This window comes from Cryphonectria parasitica (assembly GCF_011745365.1).
Source record: "Cryphonectria parasitica EP155 unplaced genomic scaffold M406scaffold_2, whole genome shotgun sequence".
NCBI classification, from domain to species: Eukaryota; Fungi; Ascomycota; class Sordariomycetes; order Diaporthales; family Cryphonectriaceae; genus Cryphonectria; species Cryphonectria parasitica.
The window spans coordinates 3,493,540-3,520,201 of NW_024468910.1; the positions used below are offsets into that span (position 1 = coordinate 3,493,540).

General features: G+C 53.6%; 8 protein-coding genes across 8 annotated transcripts; 2 read left to right on the top strand and 6 right to left on the bottom strand.

The window, feature by feature from the left end:
• Positions 1-696: 696 nt before the first annotated feature.
• M406DRAFT_224305 (uncharacterized protein) lies at positions 697-882 on the bottom strand (the record flags this gene model as incomplete). The annotated part of the gene is made up of 1 exon (XM_040915684.1): positions 697-882. A coding segment is annotated over one exon (186 nt), but the record flags the coding sequence as incomplete, so codon positions are not given.
• Positions 883-2,851: 1,969 nt separating this feature from the next.
• On the bottom strand, positions 2,852-4,162 carry M406DRAFT_92212 (uncharacterized protein; the record flags this gene model as incomplete). The annotated part of the gene is made up of 4 exons (XM_040926218.1): positions 4,090-4,162; positions 3,771-3,928; positions 3,584-3,646; positions 2,852-3,524 (listed from the first exon to the last, which is right to left on the bottom strand). Exons 1-4 carry the CDS (start codon positions 4,135-4,137, stop codon positions 2,852-2,854), a joined length of 942 nt encoding a protein of 313 aa, XP_040779852.1. The 5' UTR covers positions 4,138-4,162.
• Positions 4,163-4,777: 615 nt separating this feature from the next.
• On the bottom strand, positions 4,778-6,106 carry M406DRAFT_337221 (3-deoxy-7-phosphoheptulonate synthase; the record flags this gene model as incomplete). Its single annotated transcript, XM_040921233.1, has 3 exons — positions 4,778-4,950; positions 5,009-5,911; positions 5,989-6,106. The coding sequence occupies 3 exons, from the start codon at positions 6,104-6,106 to the stop codon at positions 4,778-4,780; spliced, it is 1,194 nt and encodes a 397-aa protein (XP_040779853.1).
• A 718-nt stretch (positions 6,107-6,824) lies between these two features.
• Positions 6,825-7,792, bottom strand: M406DRAFT_337222 (uncharacterized protein; the record flags this gene model as incomplete). Its single annotated transcript, XM_040921234.1, has 4 exons — positions 6,825-6,996; positions 7,055-7,220; positions 7,321-7,542; positions 7,645-7,792. The coding sequence occupies 4 exons, from the start codon at positions 7,790-7,792 to the stop codon at positions 6,825-6,827; spliced, it is 708 nt and encodes a 235-aa protein (XP_040779854.1).
• Positions 7,793-8,685: 893 nt separating this feature from the next.
• Positions 8,686-10,708, top strand: M406DRAFT_62908 (uncharacterized protein; the record flags this gene model as incomplete). The annotated part of the gene is made up of 3 exons (XM_040924805.1): positions 8,686-8,716; positions 8,803-10,475; positions 10,571-10,708. The coding sequence occupies 3 exons, from the start codon at positions 8,686-8,688 to the stop codon at positions 10,706-10,708; spliced, it is 1,842 nt and encodes a 613-aa protein (XP_040779855.1).
• Positions 10,709-12,116: 1,408 nt separating this feature from the next.
• Positions 12,117-14,483, top strand: M406DRAFT_249113 (uncharacterized protein; the record flags this gene model as incomplete). The annotated part of the gene is made up of 4 exons (XM_040916587.1): positions 12,117-12,217; positions 13,061-13,271; positions 13,307-13,310; positions 13,441-14,483. Coding segments are annotated over 4 exons (1,359 nt in total), but the record flags the coding sequence as incomplete, so codon positions are not given.
• Positions 14,484-15,448: 965 nt separating this feature from the next.
• M406DRAFT_234135 (uncharacterized protein) lies at positions 15,449-16,126 on the bottom strand (the record flags this gene model as incomplete). Its single annotated transcript, XM_040915968.1, has 2 exons — positions 15,449-15,702; positions 15,868-16,126. Coding segments are annotated over 2 exons (513 nt in total), but the record flags the coding sequence as incomplete, so codon positions are not given.
• Positions 16,127-18,406: 2,280 nt separating this feature from the next.
• On the bottom strand, positions 18,407-21,667 carry M406DRAFT_344848 (uncharacterized protein). Its single transcript, XM_040922018.1, has 3 exons — positions 20,726-21,667; positions 20,292-20,517; positions 18,407-20,188 (listed from the first exon to the last, which is right to left on the bottom strand). Exons 1-3 carry the CDS (start codon positions 21,305-21,307, stop codon positions 19,044-19,046), a joined length of 1,953 nt encoding a protein of 650 aa, XP_040779858.1. The 5' UTR covers positions 21,308-21,667; the 3' UTR covers positions 18,407-19,043.
• Between the last annotated feature and the right edge of the window lie 4,995 nt (positions 21,668-26,662).

The window sequence follows — 26,662 nt, forward strand, 5'->3', positions numbered from 1 at the left end:
TGTGGTCTGCTGCGTTGGCGATGGCCAGACTGGGCCATCGAAGGCAGGGCTCATGTCGGGTTGAGCTACAGCCACGGGGGCATGGTCTTGCAGCTCAGCTATCGCATCTGCCCCGGCGGGCGGTGCGGGGCTCACGTCGTTCTTGCCCTGGGAGTGAGTACTGTGGCTCGAGGCGTGTCGAGACAGGTCGGCTACAGCCGGTTTGGCGCTCGAGGCCGAATTCTGCTGGCTCAATGATGGCGCCACTGGGCACCCACTTGTCATGCGCAAAAAGCTCTCCGCATTAGCCGAAAGGCCAGAGACGTAACGCTCGGGATGAGCTCGTCGAATGTGCTCCTGTATCGAGCGGTATCGCTTATCGCCGAAGCAGCGCTTGGTACAGGCAGACCCATCTGGCATTGGCAGCGGACAGGTTATAGTCTCTGGTTTCTCGACCACTTCAGCTGTGTTAGTAGGATAGCTATCTTTCTCGGCAGCGGCCCGGGCGTATAAATATCACGATCGCCCACTCAAAAGGTTATGTGGTGGGGTACACTTACTGATTCGGAAGCTTGCCTCATTCGCAGGGAGAGCAGGTACAAAGTGCTCGGGGTGAGTATCACGAATATGGTCTTGAACGGTCCGATAAGGCTTCGAGCCCGTACAGCGTGTACCGCACGCAGAACCATCAGGGCGAGGAATGGGGCAAATAACACCCTCGGTGTTGACCATGGCCTGAAAGCTCTCCTCGTTCGCCGGCAATCCCGCGATGTACCGATCAGGGTGCGCACGTCGAATGTGCTCCTGTATTGAACGGTAGGGCTTGGCTCCACTGCACCGCTTTCCGCAGGGCCTTCCATCGGGGTCGTGCAGAGGGCAGATCACCTCGGCTCCTCCACCGGTGTTATTGATATTTGGCGGGGATGGTGCCTCGGACTGATTCGATGACGCCTGCGTGATGGGCGAGGGGAGGCTATTCTGTTGCTCAAAGATTGCTCTGTCTTGTCCTGGAGCCATAGTGCTGAAGTTCACATTCGCTGCCGTGAGTGCAGGCTGAGCCAAGGCAGTGGGCACGATGTAATGGTTGTCACCCTGCTGGCCGAACTTAGGAGCAATGTCATAATGCAAGTGAGCGTGGCTGCTGTGATCAGGACCTGCAGCAGGCGTGAAGGATGGACCATGCTGAAAGTTCTGGGCCTGAGGCGGAAGGAGCGTATGAAAGTGAGGCGCATTCGGGATGATATGTGAGTTCTGCTGGAGAGCCTGGGCCTGCTGGCCTTGTTGGGTGCCATCGATGCGAGCGGTGTCTGGCCGTGTGGTGTTGCTGCTCATACTGCCGTTGGTGTCCTTGCCCCCAAGATGCTGCTGCTGCTGCTGCTGTGATGGTTGTGGTTGTGATTGTGGCTTCCCTCTCATAAGCTCCGAAACGCGTGCCAATATCTTCTCGAAAGGCTCATTGCCAGCCAAGCTGCTAATCTCGTGGGCCGATTTGAGCTCGCAGCGTTCAAGCCCAGCTGCCCTGAGTTTATTGAGGAAGTTCCTCGCAATCTCATCTCCACCAGAGGGATCAAATAGGTCCTGAGGCTCGCCATTCTGCCTCTCTGGGGAAAGTGGCGCAGCTGGTATCGCCTGGTGAATTGCTTGAGCGAGGGCAGTCATAGCAGCGTCCTTGTTGTGGTGCTCCTTTTGGTCATCCAAGAGTTTGGTGAGACAAAGGTCATAAAGCCACTTGACCTCTTCCTTGGAGGCAGTGCCGATTGCCAAAAGGGATGCAAGACTGTCCTTTGCTGCCTCATCTTCGGTTGGGAGGTTGTCTGGAAGCCCTTGTGCCTGGGCATCTGGAGGACTGATGGGGGTGTCTGCCCATGGTGGTGACTTATCATCGCCTGTTGACTTCGGCGCGTCAAACGTGTCTGCGTTTTCCATATCCGCAGCGCCGATGTCGCCTCAAGCCGCCGCCTCAATGGCCCATAGCTCAAAGCAAGATCAAGTGAGAGATAAATGTAGTACTATCATGGACGGATGTTTTTGAATAAGTTTGCGGCGCTGTACCGGGGGCTCGAATGACGGTGCGGTGTTGAGGTGTCGGCTTGATTGTGGACGTGGGCATGTGTGGCATTTTAGGCATGTGTAGTAGTCGCTGTCGCACGGGCCCCTTGGCACTTTTGGTACGTACTTGGAGCGAACGATCGAAAAGTAGGCGCGTTCTGCGGCCGCCGCCTGCCAGTCAAAATGCCGCTGTCACTTCGGCTAATGAAAAGCGTGAGCCTGGAACACTGGTGCTCAACAAAAAATAAAAAAAAATAAAAATAAAAATTAAGCTACACTTTACTAGAATCGATGACAGATAATTCTAGCAACAGAAGCCGTCCACGTGTGACCAGCACCACCGCACCAAGATCGTCCACCCTCTCTATCAATGTTACGTGGACAACTGGTTGTGCATGCACAGTTTTCTTGCATTTTTTTTCCCCCTACCCAGCCTGCATGCATGTGCAACCCTGTCCATGATGCATGACAGTAACACCACAACCAACAAATTTACTGGGCTCACAACGTGCAGTGTGTGATCATTGTACAACGCAAAGCCATAGTGGCTGGTCATCATTGACGCAAAAGGAAGAAAAAAAAAAATGTTGCATTGAGACCTGAAAGTTTGATGTACACTCTACCGACCCCTCTCGGATTACTCCATTCCCCATCTCCATCCCATTTTCTCTATTCGTCGATGCGAGTGATGTAGGAAGGCTGGGAAAAGGGGGGGGGGGGGGGAGTCTAAATTCGATCATCATCATACACTCGGCGCTCTCGAGTTCAGTTCCCTACAAAGATCACGACCAGATCCCCCACCTGCCAGTCCTTTGCTTGACATTTAGTGCCGTGTGTGAGTGCTGCTTGGTGGGTCGTAGACGATCTTCCGGGTCTTGATCCAGGCCCATTTGTACTTCTTGACCCAGATGCTCAGGGCCATCAGGACAGATGTCACCATCAGCACCTGCATACCGTACTTCTTCCGCTGGTCCATTTCGGGCTCAGCAGCCCAGTTCAGGAACTCAACCACATCCTTGGCCATCTGCGACGTCGTCGCAGGGGTACCGTCTTCATACTCGACCAGACCGTCGTAGAGGACACGAGCCATGGCGATACCGGTTCCAGGGAAGTAGGGATTGAAGTTCAGACCAGCACCGACTGTAGCGCCCGCTGGAGGCTCCTCGGGGTAACCGGTCAGGAGGGAGAAGATGTAGTTGCAGCCACCGTGGCGAGCCTTCACAATCAGAGACAGATCTGGGGGCAGGGCACCGTTGTTGGCGAATCGAGCGGCCTCGTCGTTCTTGTAAGGAGCGGGCAGGTAGTCGGACAGCTTGCCCGGCCGCTTCTCGATCTCGCCCTCATCGTTGGGCTCGTTGTCGTACTCGTTCTCCTCAGCCATCGCCTTGGCCTCGTCGACGGTCAAAATGGTGCCAACCATGGCTCGGTAAGGGACTCTGCTGAGGGAGTGGCAGGACGAGCAGACTTCTTGGTAGACTTGGAAACCGCGGCGGAGCCTGTTCAGATGTGTCAGTGCGCGAGCCCTCCAAGAAAGGGAGGCCGGGATGAAACGTACGCCTGGTGGTCGAAGGTCTTGAACCACTGCTCGTGCACCCAAGGGTACTTGGTAGCGTGCAAGCTGTGTCTTGTTAGCTTCCTGCCGATCTCGATCTCATGAAGAGACTTCTTCCCCCCGGGGCTCTTATATGGCTCAGCTGGCTCGAGATGCTGCATTCCAGCTACAGTCTTTTCTATGTACTTACCCTTCCTCTGCAGGTGTCATCGCATGGGCCTCAGATCCGTAGAGGTGGTAGTACCAGGCGATGGAGCTGACGGCAGCAGCAGTCGAGGCAGCGGCGGCGATGTTGAGCCCGCGGCCCTGAGCGGCATTTGCATTGGTGGATGTGGACGACGCGGCGCGCTGAGCACAGAGACCTCCGTTAGCCGCCAGTCAAAATCGCCAAGCAATGGCTCGAACGTGTCTTCATGTTGTTGACAGCAACTGAGCTGTATAAATCTCGGTGCATTGAGCCTCTCGCCATCGTGGAGAGATGGCTGGATTGTGAGGGATCGTCTTCGTACCTTGGTGAGGTTGATGGCGCCATTTCTTGCCCCGGCGGCGGCGCGCATCGAGCGCAGGCTAGACCGGGCAAACATCTTGGGCAAGCTGCTGCTCAGCTTCGGTAGATGTCGCAAGGTGGTGATTGAGGTGGTGACGGCTCCCAATGACTGGCCGTTGGACGTCAAAGTTGCTGGAGACGGTAACGTTGGTGAGGTTCCCAGCAGCAAGCTTCCTTCAAAGTTGTTCGAATCCCGGCCAGTTCCGAGTTGCTGTTTGGGCCAATCAGAGCCCCGCTATCTCTAATTTAGCACGATGACTAAGGTGCGCGAAGGGTTTACTGCCTCAGACCGGGGTCTGCTCCACCAACCAGATTTTTAGTGAATTTTAACAAAATATCGGGGTCTGGAATAAATCGAATGAATCTGACGGTCACCAATGCACCTGTTCTGCGAACCGAGGCCTGGTGCAAGAATCATAGCAGCGCCTTCGTTGTATGTGATCAATGTAGTGTGAAGTATAAAGCAACAAGCATGGTATTTTTGGTAATCTTATCAAATGATCCTTTTTGGCAACCCATTTTCAGTTTTTGTTTTTTGGAATCCGCAACTCCATGAAGCAATAATATCATGTGCGAAATCCGGGCACCCTCACTCCCTCGTTGTCCTTCTGAGACCAATTCGGTCGAGGTCAGAGTGGAAGATGTGCGTTCTACACTGCAGCCTCCTTCGTTGCGTTCTGGGACAGCACCTCTCTTCTCTTCTTCACGGCCTGAGCGAGGACGTCAAGAACAGACTCAGTGTCTTCCCAGCCAATACAAGCATCAGTGATGCTCACACCGTACTTCAGACCCTCCTTGCCCTCCTTGGGCACCTTCTGGTTGCCTACATGCACAATCAGCATATACTCGGTGAAGAACATCGGCTATTTCAATTGACTTACCCTCATTGATGTTACTCTCGATCATGACACCCATGATGCTAGCTTCGCCCTTCTCAATCTGCTCTGCTAGCGTGGCAGCTACCTTGGGCTGGTTTTTGTGGTCCTTCAGCGAGTTGCCGTGACTGCAGTCTACCATCAGCCTGTCGCGCACGCCAGCCTTCTGCAGCGCCTCCTTCGCCTCGGCGATGCTCTTCGCGTCGTAGTTCGTTCCCTTGGTGCCACCTCTCAAGATGACGAAACAATCCTCATTGCCAACAGTACCCACAATGGCCACAACACCAGGCTTAGTGACAGATAGGAAGTGGTGGGGATGCCTGACGGCTCCTATCGCATCAATGGCAACACCCAAGGATCCGTCCGTGCCATTCTTGAAGCCGACTGGGAAAGACAGACCACTCGCCAGCTCTCGGTGTAGCTGACTCTCCGTCGTCCTAGCCCCGACAGCACCACAGGACAGCACATCAGCCAGAAACTGTGGGGATATGGTGTCTAGCATCTCGCTAGCGATGGGCATGCCCTTGGACGTCAGGTCAACAAACAACTGCCGCGACAGGCGCAGGCCCTTGTTGATGCTGAAGCTGTTGTCGATGTCCGGGTCGTTGATGAGACCCTTCCAGCCGACGGTTGTGCGGGGCTTCTCGAGGTATGAGCGCATCACGATCAGCAGCTCATCTTTGTGTTTCTCTTTCTCCTGTAGCAACAGGTCGCAGTACTCGAGCGCCGCCTTAGGGTCGTGTATCGAGCATGGCCCTATGATGACCAGCAGCCGCTGCTTCTCGTCGGTACCTTGAACCACGGAAGCGACCTCATTGCGGCTCTCAGTGACAGTGCGCTTGGATTCCTTGGTCTGGGGGATCTCGTGTTGGAGCAGGTCAGGTGGGGTGAGCGGGTTGTAGCCGCGAACTGGAAAGTGTGGCAGCGTTAGCTAGAGTGCAAAAATAACTTCGACAGTGGATGCTGTAAAAAAAACAGTTGCGTACTTCTCCAGTCTTCACTGTCGGCCTTGTTGCCAACATTCTTGTTCTCGATGTAGAAGGACTGCGAAAGAGAAGAACAAAGGCACGATTGAGTCAGCAGAAGGACCGCGAGGGGCAGCATTTCGCTGCGAATCTGTAGTGGGGCATTCGTCACCTACAGCCATTGCAAGAGTTGAGAACTTCAAACAAGGTCGATCAAATCCTGAATTGTATACAAGTTCAGTGCCTTTTGGAAGGAGACCACAGGCAGAACGAGGCAGAGGAGTAATAGTTGAATGGGTATAAACAAAAGGCCTGAAAAGAAATGTGGCACACTTTGTGAACTTTTTATGGTGTTCAAAGAGCTGGGAGGCCTGTCCATTTGACGTATGCTCATTTGAGAAGTGCGCCGCTGCACTTCGGTTCCGGCCGCTGCAGGGGGTCTGAGTCACAAGCCAAGCTCCATCCCAGGGTACTATGTACTTACTGTCCTGTACGTTCTGGCCTGCCGCACTTCTGCAGAAAGTCCTCCTTCTGAAGACTCGTCGCGCTGTCTACGATTCGGCCAAGAGAAGAATCATATCACATAATATCTCTGGGCAGGATAATATAGGTCAATTACTTTCAATTCTGTGCAAACAAGACGCAGAACATTTTCAGTCAACTTGGCTGGCATTTTCACAGCTGCATGGGCCTGCCATTTTAGCCCAGATGTAGGTTGTCTGTCTACTATATTCTACTTCTATACTCTATGCAGTATCATACAACTCTCTGGAGACACTTGTTCGTTCAGCTTCCATTGATAGTGAACGTGGTCAGACCTGACGCTACCTGATTGCCCTTGAGGAAATCCCCACCATTTACTCTAGCTTGGCCGGGTTGATAGCTTCTTTCTTGAACTCCTCAATGCCGTTGATCTTGCCGTATAGCCACTTCAAGCCCATCGTACTAATGGCACAGGTGATGCCTGACCCAACGAACAGCGCAATTCTCTGAGGTGTGGTGAGAAGCGTGAAGATAGGATATGGATATCTGTCTGAAGATCAGCTGATTGTGCCACAGTCATGTCCTTCTAGCGGAGGTTACCCACGTCTGATTGTGAGAGAAACAGTACTCGATCCACGCCCAGTACATGAATGCGATCACCGTGCTTAGCATCATTGCTCCCTGGAATTTGATGGTCCAGGGCGGGCTCAAAAGCAGCAGGTCGAGGGCTAACATGATAGCCGGCATGGCATGGAAACCAAAGTCCGGTACTGTAACTGTCAGACTATTTTCACGAGACCGGAATGCTTTGATCTAAGACTCCGAACGTCTGGGAGAAGACACCGCGTGAAGAACATGAAAACTACTTACGGAAGGGCAGTTGAAGCTCCTCAGGAACTAACAGCCTCTTGTCGATGAAGCTGATACCCCAGTACAAAATGCTTATCAGCACTTCCAATGGAGTTGAGCAGACGGATATGATATTCTTGATCTTGAACAGGCTTTGATTCAAGGTCAGGTCCGCGAGGAGCCCGAAAACCATGCTTGTAAGAGCAAGAGCCAAGCCGATGATCGTCAGGAATTGGAAGCTGCCTGGAAAACTGTACATGAGCTCTTTGTTTTCATCCATGATTCTGAGCCTTTAACAGTGGCTCATCAATGTGATTCCTGATATTGGGGGAAGGGAGGTATTACCGCCAAACTCCTGCTGTTGAGGACTAGGGTACATGACGAGCCATCGGAATGACAGGGAAAAAGAAGTTATGCCAAGAAGATGGACTATTGCAGATAGAGACCTTGAAGGCGAGGCTAGCCTCTGGAGAGGATGTGTTATATTGGCCATGTGGCGAGGCGTTATGGATGGAGTAGCTGTAAATGTCCAAGGTCAAGACGTGTGTACTAAGACACGACACAGGGCACAAGGCAGGGGACTGAAGAGAGGACCTGGTGAGCTTCTACACCCCACTGTATTCGACAATCATCAGATGGAATTGAGAAAAGAATAAAGAAAGAAAAAGAGAGAGAAAAAGGACCGTTCAAAGGTGAGATCAGGATTCGGGCAGGAAAAGAAGATTCAAACCATTTATATTACCTCAGCGTGACGTGGTGGACGGAGTCGCAGTCTTGAAACTTTCCGCTGGCCACACGGATACTGCCGAGGCCTGGTTTAACCACTAAACCACATGTTCAAGAACAAGAATACTGTTGGATCCAGCCGTTGCCATCATTTTACTTAGAACACATAGATCTAACTCATATGTATGGTCCTTCTCGTAGTGCCATAAGCATGCTTTGAGGAATTGGCCAACAAGACCAAGACAGAAAGTGCTTTTGCTGGATCCCATTGCCTTGCCTTAGACAAAATCAACAGAGCTCTTGTTCCTTGTTCCCATCCTTCATGGCACACACATCTTTACATAAACAGACCTAGAAGCTAGACTCTGAATCATATCTTCAGGGGTACATCGTTCCTAAGCTTATGACAGGGGAGCCTCTTGCCAAGGCTGGGTTCCTGCAGGCCCACACAGGTCTTATCGATAGTGGACTGCCTCGTGCCGAATATCTGAGCTTTTGGATCTTCCAAATCCTTTCGGTCGCCAAAACAGATATTCAGCAAGATTACTTTGTTTGGGGATAACACATTATCCCTAGGAATTGGCCAGCACAAATAACTGAGCTGTCTCTCGGTCTGAGCGAGCAGCGACCCTATCCTGGCCTTCGACATGGCAGACGACGATGCGAAATCGCAGAAGCGAGATCGCTCCAAGTTCGAGGATGATGGCAAGCCCACCCAGCATCTCTCCGCCGTTCCCTGATCCTAGATCGTCCCGCACTAACCGCCATTACCAACAGATGATTCCTCATCAGACGACGAGATGGGCCCGCAGCTCCCTTCCGTGGCCGTCCCCAAGAAGAAGCGCCGTGTCCTGCCCTACGAGAAGCTGTACGTGTCAGCGCTGCCCAAGTCGACCCGGTACTTCAAGTCGCTCATGCACAAGGAGCAGCTCTCCTTTGTGACTATGACACCATGCGGCACCGACTTTCTGATCACGACGTCTGCGGACGGCGTCGCCAAGTTCTGGAAGAAGGTTGCCGAGGGCATCGAGTTCGTCAAAGAGTTCCACGCTCACCAGGGCGAAATTCGTTCCGTGTCGGTCAGCGCGGACGGCCGGAGCTTTGCGACGGCTGGTGTGGACAAGACGGTCAAGATTTTTGATGTGGTTACCTTTGATCTGTTGGCCATGCTGCCTCTGGACTATACACCACGGAGTATCTGCTGGGTGCACAAGAAGGGGGCGAGCCTGCCACTGCTTGCAGTCTCGGACGAAGGCAAGCCTGTGGTGCATGTATATGATGGCAGAGGGGAGAAGCAGGAGCCGGTTCATACAATCAAGGGACTACATAGGAGCCCGATCCACCTTATGGCGTTCAATGATGCATACGACTGTGTCGTCTCGACGGACGAGGGCGGCATGGTCGAGTATTGGAGTCCCGGCGCGAACTATGAGAAGCCAGACAACGTCTTCCAGTTCAAGAGCTCGACGAATCTCTTTGAATTCAAGAAGGCAAAGTCGGTGCCGACGTCTCTCGCCATATCGCCCTCGGGACACCAGTTTGTCACAATGTCGACACCGGATCGCAAGATCAGGGTCTTCGAATTCGCGACGGGCAAGCTACACAGGACGTATGATGAGTCCATGCAGGTCATTGAGGAGATGCAGCAGGCCGGGACGGCCCTGCAGAAGCTGGACCCGGTTGAATTCGGACGGCGGCTCGCTATTGAGCGGGAGGTGGAATCCACAACGCTCCGGAACAAGGCCAACGTGATTTTCGACGAGTCTGGCCATTTCATCATCTACGGCTCCATCACAGGCATCAAGGTGCTGAACACGTACACCAACCAGGTTGTCAAGGTGTTTGGAAAGGATGAGCCATTCCGAGCTCTCAACCTGGCCATCTACCAGGGCGCACCGCAGAAGAAGGGTGTCACGACCGTCGAAATGGCCGCCTCGAGCAATCCTCTGCTGGAGGAGTCAGAAGCGAGGGATCCAATACTTTTCGCAACAGGCGTAGGAAAGGTCCGGTTCTACATGTTTACCAACGAGCAGGACATATCAAAGTCTTCGCGGGACATACAAAACGAGAGATTGACGCAGGAAAGCAAAAAGGCCAAGGTCGTGAAGGAGGAGAAGGCAGAGACGGGCACTGCAGCTGTGATACACACCACGTATGGCGATATTCACATCCGGCTGTTCTCGGACGCTGCGCCGAAAGCCGTGGAGAACTTTGTGACGCATTCGAAGCGGGGGTACTATAACAACACGATATTCCACCGTGTGATTCAGAAGTTCATGATTCAGTGTGGTGATCCGCTGGGGGACGGGACAGGTGGTGAGAGTATCTGGGGCAGGGAGTTTGAGGACGAGTTCAGCACCTTGAGGCATGACAAGCCATACACAGTCAGCATGGCGAATGCGGGGCCAAACACGAACGGGAGCCAGTTCTTCATCACCACAGAGAAGACGGTAAGTGTGTGCAGCATGGGATGATTATTTTCTTCTCCTGTTCCTTCCCCCTTTCTCCAAGGTGGATATCTGCTGACGAGAAATCTTGAATGCAGCCTTGGTTGGACAATAAGCATACCATATTTGGTCGTGCCTTTCAGGGTCTGGATGTGATACATAGAATTGAGAATGCTCGGACCCATAAGGAGCGGCCGGAGGAGGACATCAAGATCCTCAACATTGACATTATGTAGCTTCAACCGCCCAACCTGGACCATCATGCTGGCTGTGGCTGTTGGCCCAGCAGGACTATTCACCCCATTAGACATCCGAGTCACTACTGTTGCCTTGAGGACCGCCCCCGTAGTTTTTTTGAACATGGAAAGATTCGGCCTCAGGAAGAAGGAAAGAAAGAAGGACATTACAAAACACAAATTGTCCTCATAATTAATGCAACCTTGAGTGAAAGTGGAACCACATGCAGTATGCACAATAGCAGCCCATGCTTGCAGGTCTTGAAAAAGTTAAAAGAGAAGAGAAGCCACCACCACCCACGCCCAGACCCTGAATCGGCAATTAACCAAGGCTGCTGCAACACTACCCGGTGCCGGTGGTGCGGCGCCCAGTCACAATGTGGCATAGCGCTGATGACAGGGAGAAAATGTGGGTAGTGACAAGTTCCATGCTTAGCCTTATCAGCGGCCCCCCAAACAAGGCCCCTCGCTCCTCCTCTGCTTTGGCTTGTTAGTTTAGTCTCCATCGACACGGACACACTCCCCTCTAGACGATCCCGTATCTGGCATGTTCTCCAAGCCTAAAGTCCATCTCTCTCTCTCTCCCTCCAAGAAGGTATCCTCTCCTTGGGTCATGACTTTATGTTGTCTGCCTTGAACGGTCGGACCGTTGCGCCGAGGTTGGTTTACCTCTTACGACTCGGAACGCAGAGCAGGCACGACACACGCACACACTGAGAGACGAGACCACAGCAGTCGTCCCCACTCACCCACTGCTTCTTGCTACAACCCCTCGTGCTGATACCACCTTGACAATTTGAGAGTGGATTATGGGGGTGTCCATCATCAACGCCGCTCTTATTGGCCCGTCAACGACTGAGGAACGACAACAGGCCAGAGTGCACAGGAACAGAAGAGGGCAGAGGCGATGCCTCGACCCAAGAAGCCTGGTGCGCCGGAACCGAAGAAGAGGAGCAGAAATGGGTGCTGGTAAGCAAGCTATGAAAAGAGAGAGGGGGGGGGGGGAACAGAGGCTCTTATTTCGTCCCAAGGTTATGGCAAGACATTATACTAACTCCCAGATAGGAATTGTAAGGCGAGAAAGGTAAAGTGCGATGAGGCACGCCCGGTCTGCGTCAAGTAAGTTGACTCTTCTCTTTTCTCTGCCTTTCTCTCTTTCGACTGCCCCAGTGACTGCCTCTATTGTCTTTGAGTGAAGGCTTGAAGGGGGGAAGGGGGGCCGTCTTGATCACCAGTTTGGGAACCTTTAGTGCTCCACATCATCGGCACACTCTCATCCCCGCCGTCCATTACCCCTGCGGCGTGGGCAAAAGAAGACAAAAATTGAAAATAAGAAGGGAGAAGAAAAAACAAAAGAATGTCTTCCTGACCACCCAATGTCATTAGCTGCCAGAGGACCCGTGAGGTGTGCGACTATAGCATTCGTCTGAACTGGGAGGGGCGAAAGAAGAAGAACCCAGGCTTCGAGACCATCTTGTTCCAGACGCCGTCAGAATCATCATCAAGCTCGTATCGTCCACATGCCCGCCGGCCATCCGATACCAAGAGCAGCTCGTCTGCGGCCACGACATTACGGCTGCCAGAAGATCACATCTCGCCCTCCGCAATTAGCCCTAAAGCTGGAGAGAAGCTCCTGGTCCCACGCTCGGAGCCTCACGCTGCGGCCCCGGTTCAGCCCAACAACTTCAGGCCGGTGGTTTTCACTGGGCAGCCGCCTTACTCAGCCAGAGAAGATGGGGAGCCTCCGCCCCTATGTTCCCCTGATCTTGCCAGTCCGATCTTCTCGCAACGTCGAACCCGGCCCAGCCCGGCACACGGAGCCTATGTCGCGCTACCAGAGGCCGGCCAGACCGGAGCAGCACGTCCACCACCCAACAAGCGACTGAGATACAGCGTCGACCTCGATGCGCCCCGTCCGCTTTCGCAGATCTCGCCTCCAGTCTCAAATAACGATCCCAGCTCCGAAGCCGCGACGCCGAGGCTCTTCTCGTCGAGTACCGCCATCGTCCCAGCAGCCGGCTCTATGGATTCGCCCTTGACGCCGGCGGCATCCTCTCCCTACAGCGAGGATGGGGTCCTGCGCGCACCTGGGTCGATACAGACGTCGTTGGCTTCACCAGACATGCACCGAATGTCTGTCAGCTCTCTCTTGTCCGGACCCCCGGGCCCGGCTGGTCCAGTGCACTATGCACCACCATCACAGAGGACGGTGAACGCAAGAGAGAATTTATGCCTGTCAGATGTCACCACGTACTATGGACTCGACCCCGGCTTCCCAGATCTAGATCTAGGGCCAAATGACGATGCCCATGGGATCATGGACCTGCAGCTGGGCAATACACAGTCCCGGAGCGAACATAAGGACCCCTCTTCTGCTGCTGCTGCTGCTGCTGCTGCTCAGGACGGCACGAGGAAAGAGTCAAAGGGTCCAAAGGGATTTTACGAACAACCTCTGCAGGTGCGCATACCTCGAGACCTGGAGCCATTACCGGCCAAGCTGCTCGAGAACCCGATGAACCTGCTCTACTTCCATCACTTTATGAACCATACAGCAAAAGCCCTTGTCCCACACGACGACGAGCAGTCCAACCCCTACAGGCACGTTCTTCCGCAGATGGCTGTCAAAAACGACAAATTGCTTAGTATCATGCTTGCATATGCAGGTAAGTCTTGATTGCTCTTTCTTCTCGATCTCTCTCTCTCTCTCTCTCTCTCTGCTGACACCACTTTAGCATCCCACCGTGCCCATCTCCTTGGCCATCCGGAACCAGCTACACGTATTGCCCACTGGATGCAAGACATCTTTCCCGCCCTCAGAAACGCACTGAACGATCCTTCTCAGTCCATATCCAACGAGAACATCGCGACGGGAATCATGCTTGCCTCGCTGGAGATCGTCAGCCCCACAGCCTTTGGCGTGGCGATCCCCTGGCAGCGCCACCTTGGCCTCGCTCGGGAATTGATCAACTCGCGGAACGACGGCATCCGGTGGACACGAGAGTGGAAGGAGGAAGACCAGGTGCGGGCCTTCTTGTGGAGCTGGTTTGCATATCTGGACATCCTGGGCACGCTCAGCGGCGGGCGGGGCCAGAGCTCGACGGCGTGGATCCTGGACTACCAGCAGGACGAGTATGAGGAGGAATGGGACGAGATCGACTGCATCATGGGCGTGACGACGCGCGGGGTGTATTTCCTGGCCCAGGTCGCCGACCTGGTCAAGGAGTGCGATATCTTACGCGCAGGCGACTCCCGCCACTCCGGGGCTGCGGCCCTCAGGGGCGGCGATACATGGCAGCCGCCCAACGAGATTCTGCACCGGGCATGGGCCCTCGAGGCGAAGGCGACGGACTCCATGTCCAGGTCACCACAGCCGTGCAAGCACCTCCACGCGTCAGGTAGCGTCGCGCGCTGGGAGCGTCACGAGATCACAGCGCTGAGCGAGGCATTCCACTGGGCGGGGCTGGTGCACCTGCACCGGCGGGTGCTGGAGCGCCCGTCGAGCCACGCCGACGTGCAGGCGGCCGTGCTCAAGATCCACGCATGTCTTGATATCGTGCCCTATGGAGGGAACGCCGAGGCGAGCATGCTATTCCCGCTGTTTACGGCGGCGTGCGAGACGGTCGGCGAGGAACGACGGCATCTCGTCCGGGAGAGGATGGACAGCCTGAAGCGGACCGGCTTCTTGCAGGTCGAGAGGGCGAGGGCGGTGGTGGAGCAGGTGTGGGAGACGGGGCAGTCTTGGGAGTCCCTACTGACTACCGAGTTCATCGGGTGAATGATGATGTGTGATGCAGTGACCTGATTTTGGTGATGTTTCTCTGATTTTGGAAAGGGGTGTTGGGGGGGGGGGGGGGTAGTTCTTTGGAAGAGCCTGAGCGTGCAAGCGTCCCAGTTGAGAAGAGAGGAGGCATGATTAACAACAAAGCGAGATCGCGAATGCAAGGAAAATTCGCAGCGAAAAGCTGTTACCCCGTCACCATCATCAGCTGTGCGGAATATGTGTTGCTCCAGGTCCTCCTGTGTTACTTGGCACACGCTGGTCACACTTTATCATACGTCCTCGTGTGTCCTCGTCGTACTAGGTTCACACGGGCGTCTCTGGTACAGTAAATTCATACTTGTTGGTGACAGAGGACGGGTTTTTGAACACTCAGCATGAGCTGGTGCCTTCTGGTTCTTCTAACATTTTGCAGGGCCTGACGCCTTGGTCCGAATGCATGTTTATTCTTCCCCACAGAGAATCTGATGGAATGGAGAAAGACGAACATGAAGCACAAGCTCTGGCATACACAGCCTCCCCCACCTCGAGGTACCATCAGATTCTCCTCTTCCTCCTTGGCCACCCAAGAGATCAAGCTCAGCCTTTCCTCGTCCAGCTAGCCTGTCTCCCATCACCGCCATCCACCACCACCTTCAGATCAAGCTGTGCTGCTGTTGGTTCCGTAGGGTGTATCATACCTCTGAGGCCGATCCCCCACATCCATCATCTTGAGTGTAATCTCAACAATAAACGGCGAGAAGCGGCCGCTCTCCCTGCAGTAAGCAGCGACAAGATCGTTCCCATTCGTGACGCCGCCTATTTTGAATACATCAGTCAACATCAGAACTTTTTCTCTCTCGCTCAGACCTCTCACACCCTCGCCCTCACCCTCACTCTTCTTCGTCTTCCTACATCCATATCGAAAAGAAGAAGAAGAAGAAAAAGTCAAGGGGTGGCTGGAAGCATCGAAAAGACTTACCACTGCTCCAAAAGTTCCCATCCCTGGTCCAGCGCAGCTCATGGCCGACCCACTGCACCTCCTCGCCGAACCGGGCCTTGAGAGCCCCTTGCATGGCGGCGGGCCCACATGCTTTCTTACCGGTGGTGGTGGTGCCGTTGGTGGTGGTCAACAGGCCTGCGGCGCCGCAGACAAACATACCGGTGCAGACGCTGAGGATGTCGACTTGAGGGGTGTCGGCGTGTGCTTTGAGCCAGGCCAGTAGTTCTTTGGCCCCTGTGTACTCGGGATTGGTCGGTCAGTTGACACGATCTGGAGAAGGGACAGGATATTCCGGGGGGCCGAGAGAAGGGGGGGGGGGGGTCTTCTTCTCTACTGTGGAGGAGGTAAAAGAAGAAGAAGAATAGAGTGGGGGAGAGAGAAAGAGAAAGGGGTCATTACATTGCTCTCGAGGGTCAGGCCCCGGCACAAGCACAATATCCAGCTTCCCCGGCGCAACATCCGCGTCCGAGAAGTGGTGCGTGAGCTGGATCTTCATCCCCGCGGTGAGGGCCACGACGGACCCGGCCGGGGAGGTGCCGATGTAGGAGATGGTCACGTCGGGGGCGTGAGCCAGGATGTCGGGCGAGGGGAGGAGGGAGACTATTCCTTGGAGGTAGTTGTGGGACAGGGCGCCGAAGATGTCGACACAGGCGGTATCGCTGGTTTTCGGGAAAAAGAAGGTGTCAGTTGGTGGTTTTGTGGGGTTTACCCTTGGGGTGTTGAAGGGAGAGGGACAAGGAAAAAGTGAGAGAAAAAGGAAGCGATTGTGGGTAGAGGAGGAGGGAGAAGGAGGGATATATTGTTGTGACTTGGACGTACAGGAGCTGGGCTCCCATTCCCACCTCTGGCGGGGACGGGAAGAAGACGCCGACGTGAAGGGACTTGGTTGGGGCCATGATTGATAGTTTCGTTTGCGCGTGTTCTGTTGAGAATCTCTGTATGTATTGGACTTGAAGCTAGAAGAAATGATAGAGTATTGAGCAGGTTGCAATGCATGCAAGCAATCATGACTCTTCAATGGCAGACGGACACTGGACCTCTTATACATCCTTCCCTCCGTGCCCCTTCTCCTGTTTGTGATGATGCGCCGACCGCCATCTTTACTCCGAACACCAATGTACAAGAAACAAACTCTCCATTGTGGGAATCTAGAAAACCCCTCCGTTGCCTCGCGGAGCGTAAAACGCTGGACTGTGACTGGAGGAAGCCCAGCCACAACCTCCGTGCCTCGTCGGGACTTACACACACGCCTGCACAAGGGCAACTGCTGCTGCCTCCCAACTTACCCTCTTATTGAGTACTAACTCACTTACTTGTTCACTCATCCATTTCTTGAGCATAAACCAGAACAGGAAATAGAAAGAGAGAGAAAAAGATTCTCCCAGTCTGGTTTGATAAAACGTGTGAATACAATCCAAAGAGGAAGCACACCGTCTCCGTTCTTGTTTTCCTGTGTTCGGCCCGAGCCCGAGATCAACAGGGAGGTGAGCTCGACCCGAGCCAGGCCGTATTTTCTTTTTCTCTTTTCGAATACTCTTAAAGTGATCGTAAAGTCTTCCAAGTTATATCATAGTATGGCACATTTACCATAATAGAAAAAGAAAAGACCCCGTACTGCCAGGTGGGGAGACGCAAGGAGGTAACTTGGGTGCACTCGATAGCTTGCGTATGTACATGTAGTTAAGGAGACCGAAACACGAGCCACCAATTTCGACCCCTTTCAAAATACTACTAACTATTCCCAAGTGTGAGCATACAATATTACATAAGTACGTATGCCATCTGTTGAATATCTACTTTACTGTATCGGAGTATGTACGCATATTCAATATCGCTGTGCAGCCAAAGATCGGCGCTCCCACAGCAGCCCACACACCCCACACCTCATCCGAGTATCTCGTTCAATCTACAGACCATGCCACGCCTCCTCCTCCTCCTTTCCTCGTACATAACACATAACATACGTACACACACACACACGAACCATAAAACTACCCTGATGGCATCCAGCAAGGAACAATGTGTATCGAGTGGGGACCAACCCCCCTTCTTCTAACTCTTCTTCCCCACGAAAGTGCCACAACTGACGCGCGTCGCATGTTTTATTCCCAGCTTTTTTTTTTCTCTTTTTTCTTACTTTGCTTTTTCAATTTCATTTTCCTTTTCTTCTCGCCCCAGCGATAAACCCGGCACGTTACGCAGCGAGGCGCAATGCCTTTTCTTTCTCAGGCCAAGTTTTGGGTTCTGAAGCCCAAAGATGCGTGTACAGTTTGGCGAGGGCTTCAGCAGACTGGATATTAGGTATCATGCTGGGGCTGCCCTTCCCTCTCCCCGGCCCCTGGCTGAGGCCTTTTTTCTTGCTTTTCGATTCCCCTCCCTTTTTGTCTTCTCTCCTTTGTGGCCCTTCCCTAGCGGTTGGACTCTTGGCCGGGAGTTTTCACATTCAATATTCTTTCAGTTGGAGAGGGTGGGGGGTTCACAACAAGTAAGTCATTTGGTTCTCTTGAATCCCCATTCATGCTTCGTCCATCCAATGAGATATCGTCATTGGTCTTCAACTACCTCGGGCCTCAGTAATAGTGGCCACCATATGCTGGAGCTTGCGTTTTATCACTTTCTCTGTTTCCTTGTCACACTCTCTCTGCTCGATCATGTTTGATACACAAAGCATTCCATACAATATGTCATATCTCTGTCCTGATGGTAAGGAGGAGCCATCCACTTGTCCCAAGGTCTCATCCCATGGTGGTGAAAGCTCCTGTAATTGGTCCTTCGTCGAGAGGCCACACACTTGTCTCTCCCCCAAGAGCGTCCCACAAAGTTGTCCCATCAGAGTTGGTACATGATAAAATTAGATATTATCGGGCTAGATTCGCATTATCCCTGGCGTCCTCCATTGCCAAAAGCCCCTCCACCTCCCTTTCGTGAGGCGGCCGCCAGGTTTGTCTGACTGCCCGGCCGAGCTAGCCCTCCCCTCAGGCCCGGGGCCAGTCTTTGTCGTGGTCCATTCCCATGTCGTGCAGCGAGGGTGGTTTGTCCGTAGAAACCCTCCATTGTGTTGGTGTACGAGACCCAATTGTCCTTTCCCTTCTTTCTGCTTCTTCTTCTTCTTTCTCTCTCTTTGCCATGTAGCGAACGTAATGCGGCGAAGCAGGATACCTCTTTTCCATACCGTTCGCCGCGATTGCTCCTGAAACTCCGGATAAGAACCCCAAAAGCTGTAGTTGGTCCCCATTTCTAGATGCCAAATGCCGATGCCATGCCATGCAAATCAACATCATGCCCTCTATTTACACACGTTCTTCAGAAAAAGGTGTCCGCTCCAAAAAAAGAATCTCCATAGTCTCCAAAGGTGTGCACAGAATCGAACGTATACGAGGCGGATTGGGGCGGAGAGGGGGCGCGAGCCTCTCCTTTTTGTCTGGGTCGAGACGTGGGCAAAGCTTCCAGTCCAGTCGAAGGGCAAGTCTTTAAAACGAAAATAAAAAGGGTCGTTGAAATATCGTAAGCTAAAAGAAGCGAAGGGACGGGGTTTCTTTGTTGTTGTTTTCATCTTTTTGTTCGTGAAAAGGTCATTATGCCAGCGCGGCTGCTGTTGTCACAGATCGCGATCTTTGTCTGGTCACCTTCTTGCTGACTGTGTAGACCAGGTCCAGGGTCCAGAAATGGCAGATCTGTGCCTGGGCACACGGGATGGCGCCAAACAGAGGAGCCACCATGGGGACCATGCAGTAATCCTTCCAGTTCTTGGTAATGTTCCGGTGGGAGAAGTTCATGCCCTTGGCCAGGCCGGCGTCGTTCATCTCCTTCTCACGGCTCTGCACGCAGATCTTGTGGAAGCCCTCGTACAGGAACAGGAGGAAGGCCACCTCCATGAAACCAGCAGTCCTGAGGATGTTGCAGATGTCAAAGATCCAGTTGACGCCGTGGACATCAGCGTTGCCCTCGGTGACCCACACGTACAGGGTGGAGGCAACAATGAGAATCGTGGTCTGCAGGGGGAGGAAGTGCGCCTCAAAGAGCCGGTGGAACAGGTAGAAGATGCGCTCCCAATTGGGCTCCTTGAGGGTATCATGCGTGACATCGGAGAAGACGCCGTTCTCGACAGGTGGCGCCTCGGGGTCCGTCTGGCTGTCGGGAACGTAGATGTCTGTGGTGTCATTGAGAGCGCTGTGGATGGGGCGGAACGACCTCGAAGTGTGCTTCCTATCCTGCCAGAGCTCGACGACCTTGCGCATAGCATAGCCCGAGTCGAGGGCACCCCACATGTGTCGAATCGCCTGCTTGTATCGGGCCTTGACGTCGGCAATCACGCCCTTGTAGCCGCCGCCGGCACCGCCAGTGACGTTGCTCTGGCTGACAGGGCTGATAATGGTCCGCACGGTCAGGTTGCCGTTCAGCGCAAAGAAACACTTCAGGTACATGTGCAAGTCCTCGCCAATGGCCTCGGGGTCGCAGTCCCACCCACCAACACGGTCAACCAGCTCGAGAGGGACGGAATAGACTGAAGTCGGGGGAGCGATAGTAGAGCCGCGGTAGAGTCCAGACAAGCCGGCGTTGGCCCAGAGGATATCAGCGACGCGAACGAGGGCCGGGACACTGTGCGCATTGCGGTCAAAGATGATTGGTGCAGCGTACAGGGTCGTGTTGGCGGTGTCAGGGTAGGACAGGTGCATGGACGTGAGGTGGGCAAAGTAGTTGGAGGAGAGGTGGCTGTCAGCTGCAGGCACAGGATGTTAGTGTCTCATGTACGGTAGGAGCATGCAGCAATTGGAAACACAAAGCGCGGCAGAACGTTCAAGCTCTCGGGAGGGAGCACGTACCATCAATACCCGTGACAATCACATCTTTGCGGGCTTCCAGAGAGTACTTCTCGCTCAGCTTGCGGACGGCCCAAGCCATGTTGCTACCCTTGCCAGCGCTTTCGCCAGGAATGTTGGCCGGGTGAATCGTGAAATCCATAGACCTGAATTTCTTGATGAACTCTTGGACAAGACCCATGGCTTTCAGCTCGACGTTATTCTCGCGCACTTCCATTGCCAGGTAGACCTGCGTCGATCAATGTCAGCTTTCCATTGGTGATGCAAGAATGCCGAAGCACGATGTGAAGCGGGGGAGGGGGTCAAGAGGTTTGATGCTAGGCAAAGGGAGTAAGTGGTAGGGGTGGGGGAGAGGCGTTCCAGACATGCGGGCCTGCAGATCGTGCCGCGTCCTTGCAAGTCGCGATAATGGGCTAAGCCAAGAGCTGGCAACTCACATCGTAGCTATTGCGAGCCTGGGGGTGGCTGCCCAAGACCTCCAACGTCTCCCTCAGCGTATCCAGCTCCTCCTTGTAGTTTGGAATGACGATAGCGTGAACGATATTGTCGGGCTCGGCATCGCCGTCGGTGTACAGCTCGGCCTCGAAGTCGCCAGCCTCGCTACTGGTAGAGGAGCCGCCGTGAGAGGAGGTCAGAGTCTCGGAGCTGGAGAGAGAGGTCGAAGAGCCGCGGCGACGGTGGGCAAACTTGAGGTTCTGGAGAGCCTTGCTGTGGGCAGCATTTCTCATGGTCCTCGTTATCTCCCAAAGAGCATAGCAGGATCGCAGGGGGAACATGGCGACGAGAATGTGGATGAGGAGGGTGTAGTAGGCGAAGACAACCGTCCAGATGCCCGCACCCTGCGAGGGGGTGGTAGGGTCCATGGGTGCTGCGGCAAAGCTATCTCTCTGCTGGTGATACTTGAAGATGTCGTGGTAGGAGACGGCGGCCTCCTTGGAGATAACCCAGTAAGAGAGGGCCACCGTGGCAAGCATGGCCAGCCCGCCCGAGCGGCGAGTGCACCATGCAAAAAGGGACATATTGACGATGTGGTGACCTTGCCGATGTGTATGTGTGTGAGAGAGTGAGAGAGAAGGGCCAAGCTTGACGGCGGCGGAGGATAAGAAAAGGGAAGAAGAAGACGAGGCGGGAAATAGGGGAGGGCGGGCGCGCGCGTCTCGTTGAGGTTCCCTTCCTGTTGGGGGGGGGGGGGTTGAGGGAGGAGGACGTCGGGAGTCGGGTCAGTGGTTTGTCAAGTACAGAGAAGTGAACTGGACAGTCGTATTATGGATGCGTGTTTCCAAAGCTGAAGAAAAAATATGCGAGAGGTGAGAAGAGAGGACGCTCGCTCGGCCCTTTGGGGGGGGGTCTAGGTGTGGAAATTGTATGGAGAAATTTGGAAGAAATGAGGACAAGAAGCGAGGTCCAGGTTCCAAGGATTGAAGAGTGCCACACAGTCTAGCGACTGGTTCCCGTTGGATGGCCAGGTTAAAGTCCTGTGGTGCTGGGCAGTGTTACGATTCGGTTGCGGTACAGCGCGGTTTGCAGCGAACTGCGGCTGTGGGTAAGGTAGCCTAGGTAGCGTGGATGCAGTGGGTTCAGATAGTCTGCGCGCACACACATACGCACATCCACACACACACACACACACACACACAGACTTGTGGTCGAGCTGGCTGAAGTGGCTGGGGCGAGAAACGACGACCTCTTGCTGGTGATGACGAGGTTGGTTCAGTGGACGCGCCCTTTCAAGTCTAGCGAAGAATGAAGGTTCGAGTTCCGTTCCTGGGTGCTCCTGAGAGATTGCTCGTTCGTTCCTGAACCTGTTTCCTGTGGGATTAATGTCGAAGGAGAGACTGACAGAAAGGTTGAGAGTTGGTGGTGTAAAATCAGGACGAAAGGAACGAAGTCTTTTCTTCTTCCTCTCTATTTTTTCTCCTTCCTTAATTTTTTCTCCCTATGGGGGCGAGGGCGATTTTCAGCGGCGGATTGTTCCTTACTCATGTTGGAAATAAAGGAGGGAGCAGGCACTAGGCTCTCTAGGCACTCTCTAGGCACTGAGCCAGTGGGCCACCAGGGCTGCACCACAGGTGGGAGGACGCACTGCCAGAGTACTACTAGCCTGGGCAGTGTAGCAGTACAGCAGGTTTTGGGGGCATGTACCTAACCAGTACGGGCTAATTCCAGTGCTGTCACTACGTACTTACTTAGCCAAGTAGCGCAGTGATTAGGGACAGGGGCTGCAACCGCCTCAAGGGGGGGGAAGGACGATGAAGGCTTATGCGCTTTAGGCTCTAGCGCAGCACATGGGTAAGGGACGTGCTTCAGCCAGTGGCAGTGAAATTGTAACTAAATGCAACAGGATTGATTGATGATTGGGTGCCTCGGGTCCTGTCTGTCAGAAATTACGGCTACACAGTACATATTAAGGTAAATACTAGCTGGGGGGGAGGAGGCGGGGGAAAGAAAAATGGACATTCTCCCATGCCGTCAGAAAACAAGGAGAGGCCGACGGATGAGGACCACTGAAAAATGACATCGTCACAGGTAGTTTGTACCATTGCTTCCTACGTACTATGTAAACGTAGAGTAGCAGGAAAAAAAGGTCTGCGAAGCTGGGGCCTCCAAGCGATCATGTCCACGGTTAGGAGCCAACCGCGGGCAAGGCAGCCCATCTCATTTTAAAATCCTGCCACGCCTATCTATTTGGGGGACAGCAACTTTTACGTAGTACAACCTGGAATACTTGGCAAGACTTGCGGGGAGGAGACAAGTGGACCCTTTGGGGGGGGGGCTGATCTGACATAAGAAGTCTGTAAGGAGTAAATTACTGCATATGCAGATAATCACTGATTCATATGCAATTACCCAGCACGTCCCCTGGTACGTAGAAGATACCGGCCTCCCTATTTTCTCTACTTCCTAGTTTCTCATTCCGCAGACGGTTGCGGCAACATCTCAATTTAAAAGATTCCAGAAGTCGTGACACCAGCTGTGGTGTTGACAAGTGACTATGGCTGGCCAAAATAAGGAAGAAAAAATGATGAAAAAAGGGAAAATCAAGTCACAAGCATCCTTGCGCGAATTTGCTGTACGTTTGCATCATGGCACATGAAGTAGGGTTGCGAAGCAGGCAGGACGTCTAGATCGCGTGGGTATCAGGACAATTTTGCGACAGCCGCCACAAAAGGTACCACAATAGTCTCAATGTACTCGCCCCGTCACATCAATCACATTTTTGCATCCTCTCTCTCCCTCACACACCTCGGGAGGAGGCCAGTGTGAACGACTGCGTGTTTGAGATCTCGTCTCTTATGTTCGTCTCATCTTTGATTTGTTCTCACAAAAAGAGCAGCATCTTGTCAGCCCCTCCTGTCACAGGTGTCAGTTGTCGGACGTTGTACCGAGGTTGCAGTGTAGTTAGCTATTTATGCAGTGTACCTTGTACAGTGGTATGTCGATGCAGTCAGCAGCGAAATGAGGATGGGTTTGTTCTAAATCTATCCAACTCTGCATGTCAGATTTTCGAATCAGATTGGCTGCTTCAGATCCTTTACCTCCTCCTGCTCCTCCTGCTCCTCCTCCGCCATCATCATCGCTCACTACCGACATATTATTTCTTTAGTACCATGATGGAAGTAGTGCTGAGTGAATCAACTGCATCAGCCGCAAGCCGGGAACAGCCAAACCCGTTTCAGGATTGTGTCTCCCCCCCACCTTTCTTGCCTTGGGAACCTCAGTCAGAATTACTACCATGGCATCCAGAGTATTATGTTGTATCAATTGTTTGGGACCTCAACCAGGCTGGCACATTGTACGATAGCAGTCGTGTCTTTCCCTTATGCATATGCAAGTACACCCTTCCTCACCCTACCCCCCTCCCAGACCAGAGGGCACATGGTCAACGTGACCCAAGGACGGAGCCATGGGACTGCTGCTGCAGCACAATAGAGATAAACAGCCGAGATAAGACTCGAGTGACGTCGCAGTCTATACTCCGATTGCCGCTGCAACCACACAACAGCAGCTTGTAAGTAGTTAGACAAGCTGCAGTGCGCAAAGGTCAACCAGGCATAAGTCTGTACCGAGAGGATCGCGCACTCGGTAATCTGGCTGTGGCCATTCAATGGACACAGTACTGTATGATTGAATCACCAGTTCTTTTGGTGTTTTTCTCCTTCGTTCCTTTTTTCTCTTGCGCTTCAAGCTTTCAAATAGAGAATGCACAGAGTGCTACAATTTACTTGAAAGTACGCACTATGCTATCGGTTTGGTGGCAGATCCGGGGCTATCTTTTTAACACACGTCGGGTCTCTCTTTCCGTTTCATCCAATGGCTGGGGAGGGAGCCTCGCTATCTAGAGAAGGTCCCTGGAGAAATAAAATCACGTCACCGTTACTTCCTCTCCCTCCTAACGTCCTACAGAAAGTGCATCAGCCTCAAGCCCTGCATCGGCAACTAGTACCAGGCGAAACATTAAATACGATAGCAACAACGAACATGAGGAACGGGCCATGATCCGCCCGTCTTCCGGAAACGAGTGGCTCGAGAGCTTCCTTCTGGCCCTTGTCTAACTTTCTATTCATTTTTAGCTTCTACTGCTGTACCATAGTACTTCCCTTCTCCCTGTTGCGTTGAGAGGAGGGCACTCCATCCTCACACCGACTGTGCGGCCGCTTTATTTCCCTCATGATACTGTTGGACACCCTAGCACACCGCGGTCTTGTCCGCTGTGCCTTGCATGGGGAGTGCTTGTCTCACAAGATGGGTCCTTGACATGGGAGGACGGGTCTTGGCCCACACAAGTGGTCCATGGTGGCACCTCTTTTTCTTATTGTTTTCCCACCCGCTTCTTTCCAGGACAACCTGCCATCGCTGCATCTTCGACATCATATCCTTCACCCATGTCCCATCTCAATTGCCCAGAGAGTTGTGGTCCACAGCAGACTGGAGAAGGGGACGAAAAGGGACGCGCAAGAAGGTTGCTGATTCCAGTGCAAATCATCATCTGCCTTACCAGGCAACTCCTCCGCCAGGGACCAATCCAACATGAGCGCTCCACAGTCCTTCAGCGCACTGAAGGTCAATGGTCTGGGAGCAGAAACAATAAAATAAGCCGCCAAGCTGGGGACCTTTTTTCTTTTTGCGCCTAGCATCAGCATCAGCACCAGCAAACACCCATCAGCACCAGCCTCAAAGGAACGAGCCTATCGTGACGATCGCTGTGCGAATGAGAATATGCGCTGCCGGGACCCACTACCGTCGTAGTATGGAACCGTCAACGGCTGGGAACATGGACCCTTGGACTCGAATTAACTCAACATTGGCAACGCACCATCTGTGCTCTCCCCTCCTTCCCCCCCACAAGTACCATAGTACAGAACCATTGTCCACCAAACTTGCTTAGGGAGACGCGGATTGAGCGCGGGTCCGCCTTGCCAGATGTGGTCCACATATCCCTCCAGGACACACCCTCTGGAAATGAGGATTGCTGCACTGTGACAGAGAGATGCCAGGGAGTCTGAAATGAGAGTGTGTGAAAGAGTGGGACCGCAGGATGTCCCCTACCCAGCTGGACGAGGAGGAGGAGGAGCCAAGGCTTTTCCCAAGACCTTGCGCGAGCCCGTGCAGGCGCCTTTCTCTTGATCTGCCAATGAGCCCATCTCGGGGACCGGGGTCAGCCATGCCGACACCGATCCGCAATCTCGGCTGTGCAAAGCCTGGCGGGATGTTGCTCTCGACAACCTCGCGCTTGGCTGGCTTGTCAGATCAGCCTCGCTCTCTCTCCCCTCCAACGCATCGGCAGTGGCTCTGCGGCCCTAGGAGAGCTGGTCGCAGAGTGAGCCGTGTATATCGATGACGAGCGGCAGCCCGCAGGCCCTTCTGGTATGAGGAGCGCAGCTCGGCACAGGGCATTGATTGTCTGGCTGTTTGTGGCTGATCTCATCTTGTGAATAGTGGCGCAAGCGCACCAGTCCAGCATCCACGCGGAATCAGAGCACCAATCACCCCGTCGCCGTCAGCACAGGTGTGATCAGGGCCCGCTTGCGTGCGGACTAGGTTTCACTACGCAAGGTTCCAAGAACGGTGCCGAGCTGGCGAGCAACCGTTCCGCTCTGGCTCAAGGAAAAGACTTGGCCACAGGGCCAAGCCATGGACAGCGCTATTGTTTCGCATGATGCGCGATCTCGACCGTCTGTCACGCCAACCTGCATTGCCATCAGACGTCCGTCTGCCCTCTGCGAAGTCTGCTTGGGTCGCTGGCCCAGTCCCCAAATCCCCGACTGGGCACCTCGCTAAGTAAAGTGCAATCTAGCTAAGTCTGCAGTAGTACTGCCTAGGATCACAAATTTGCCTCCCAATTATCTATTCATTTCAGGGCTTTTTATGGCCGA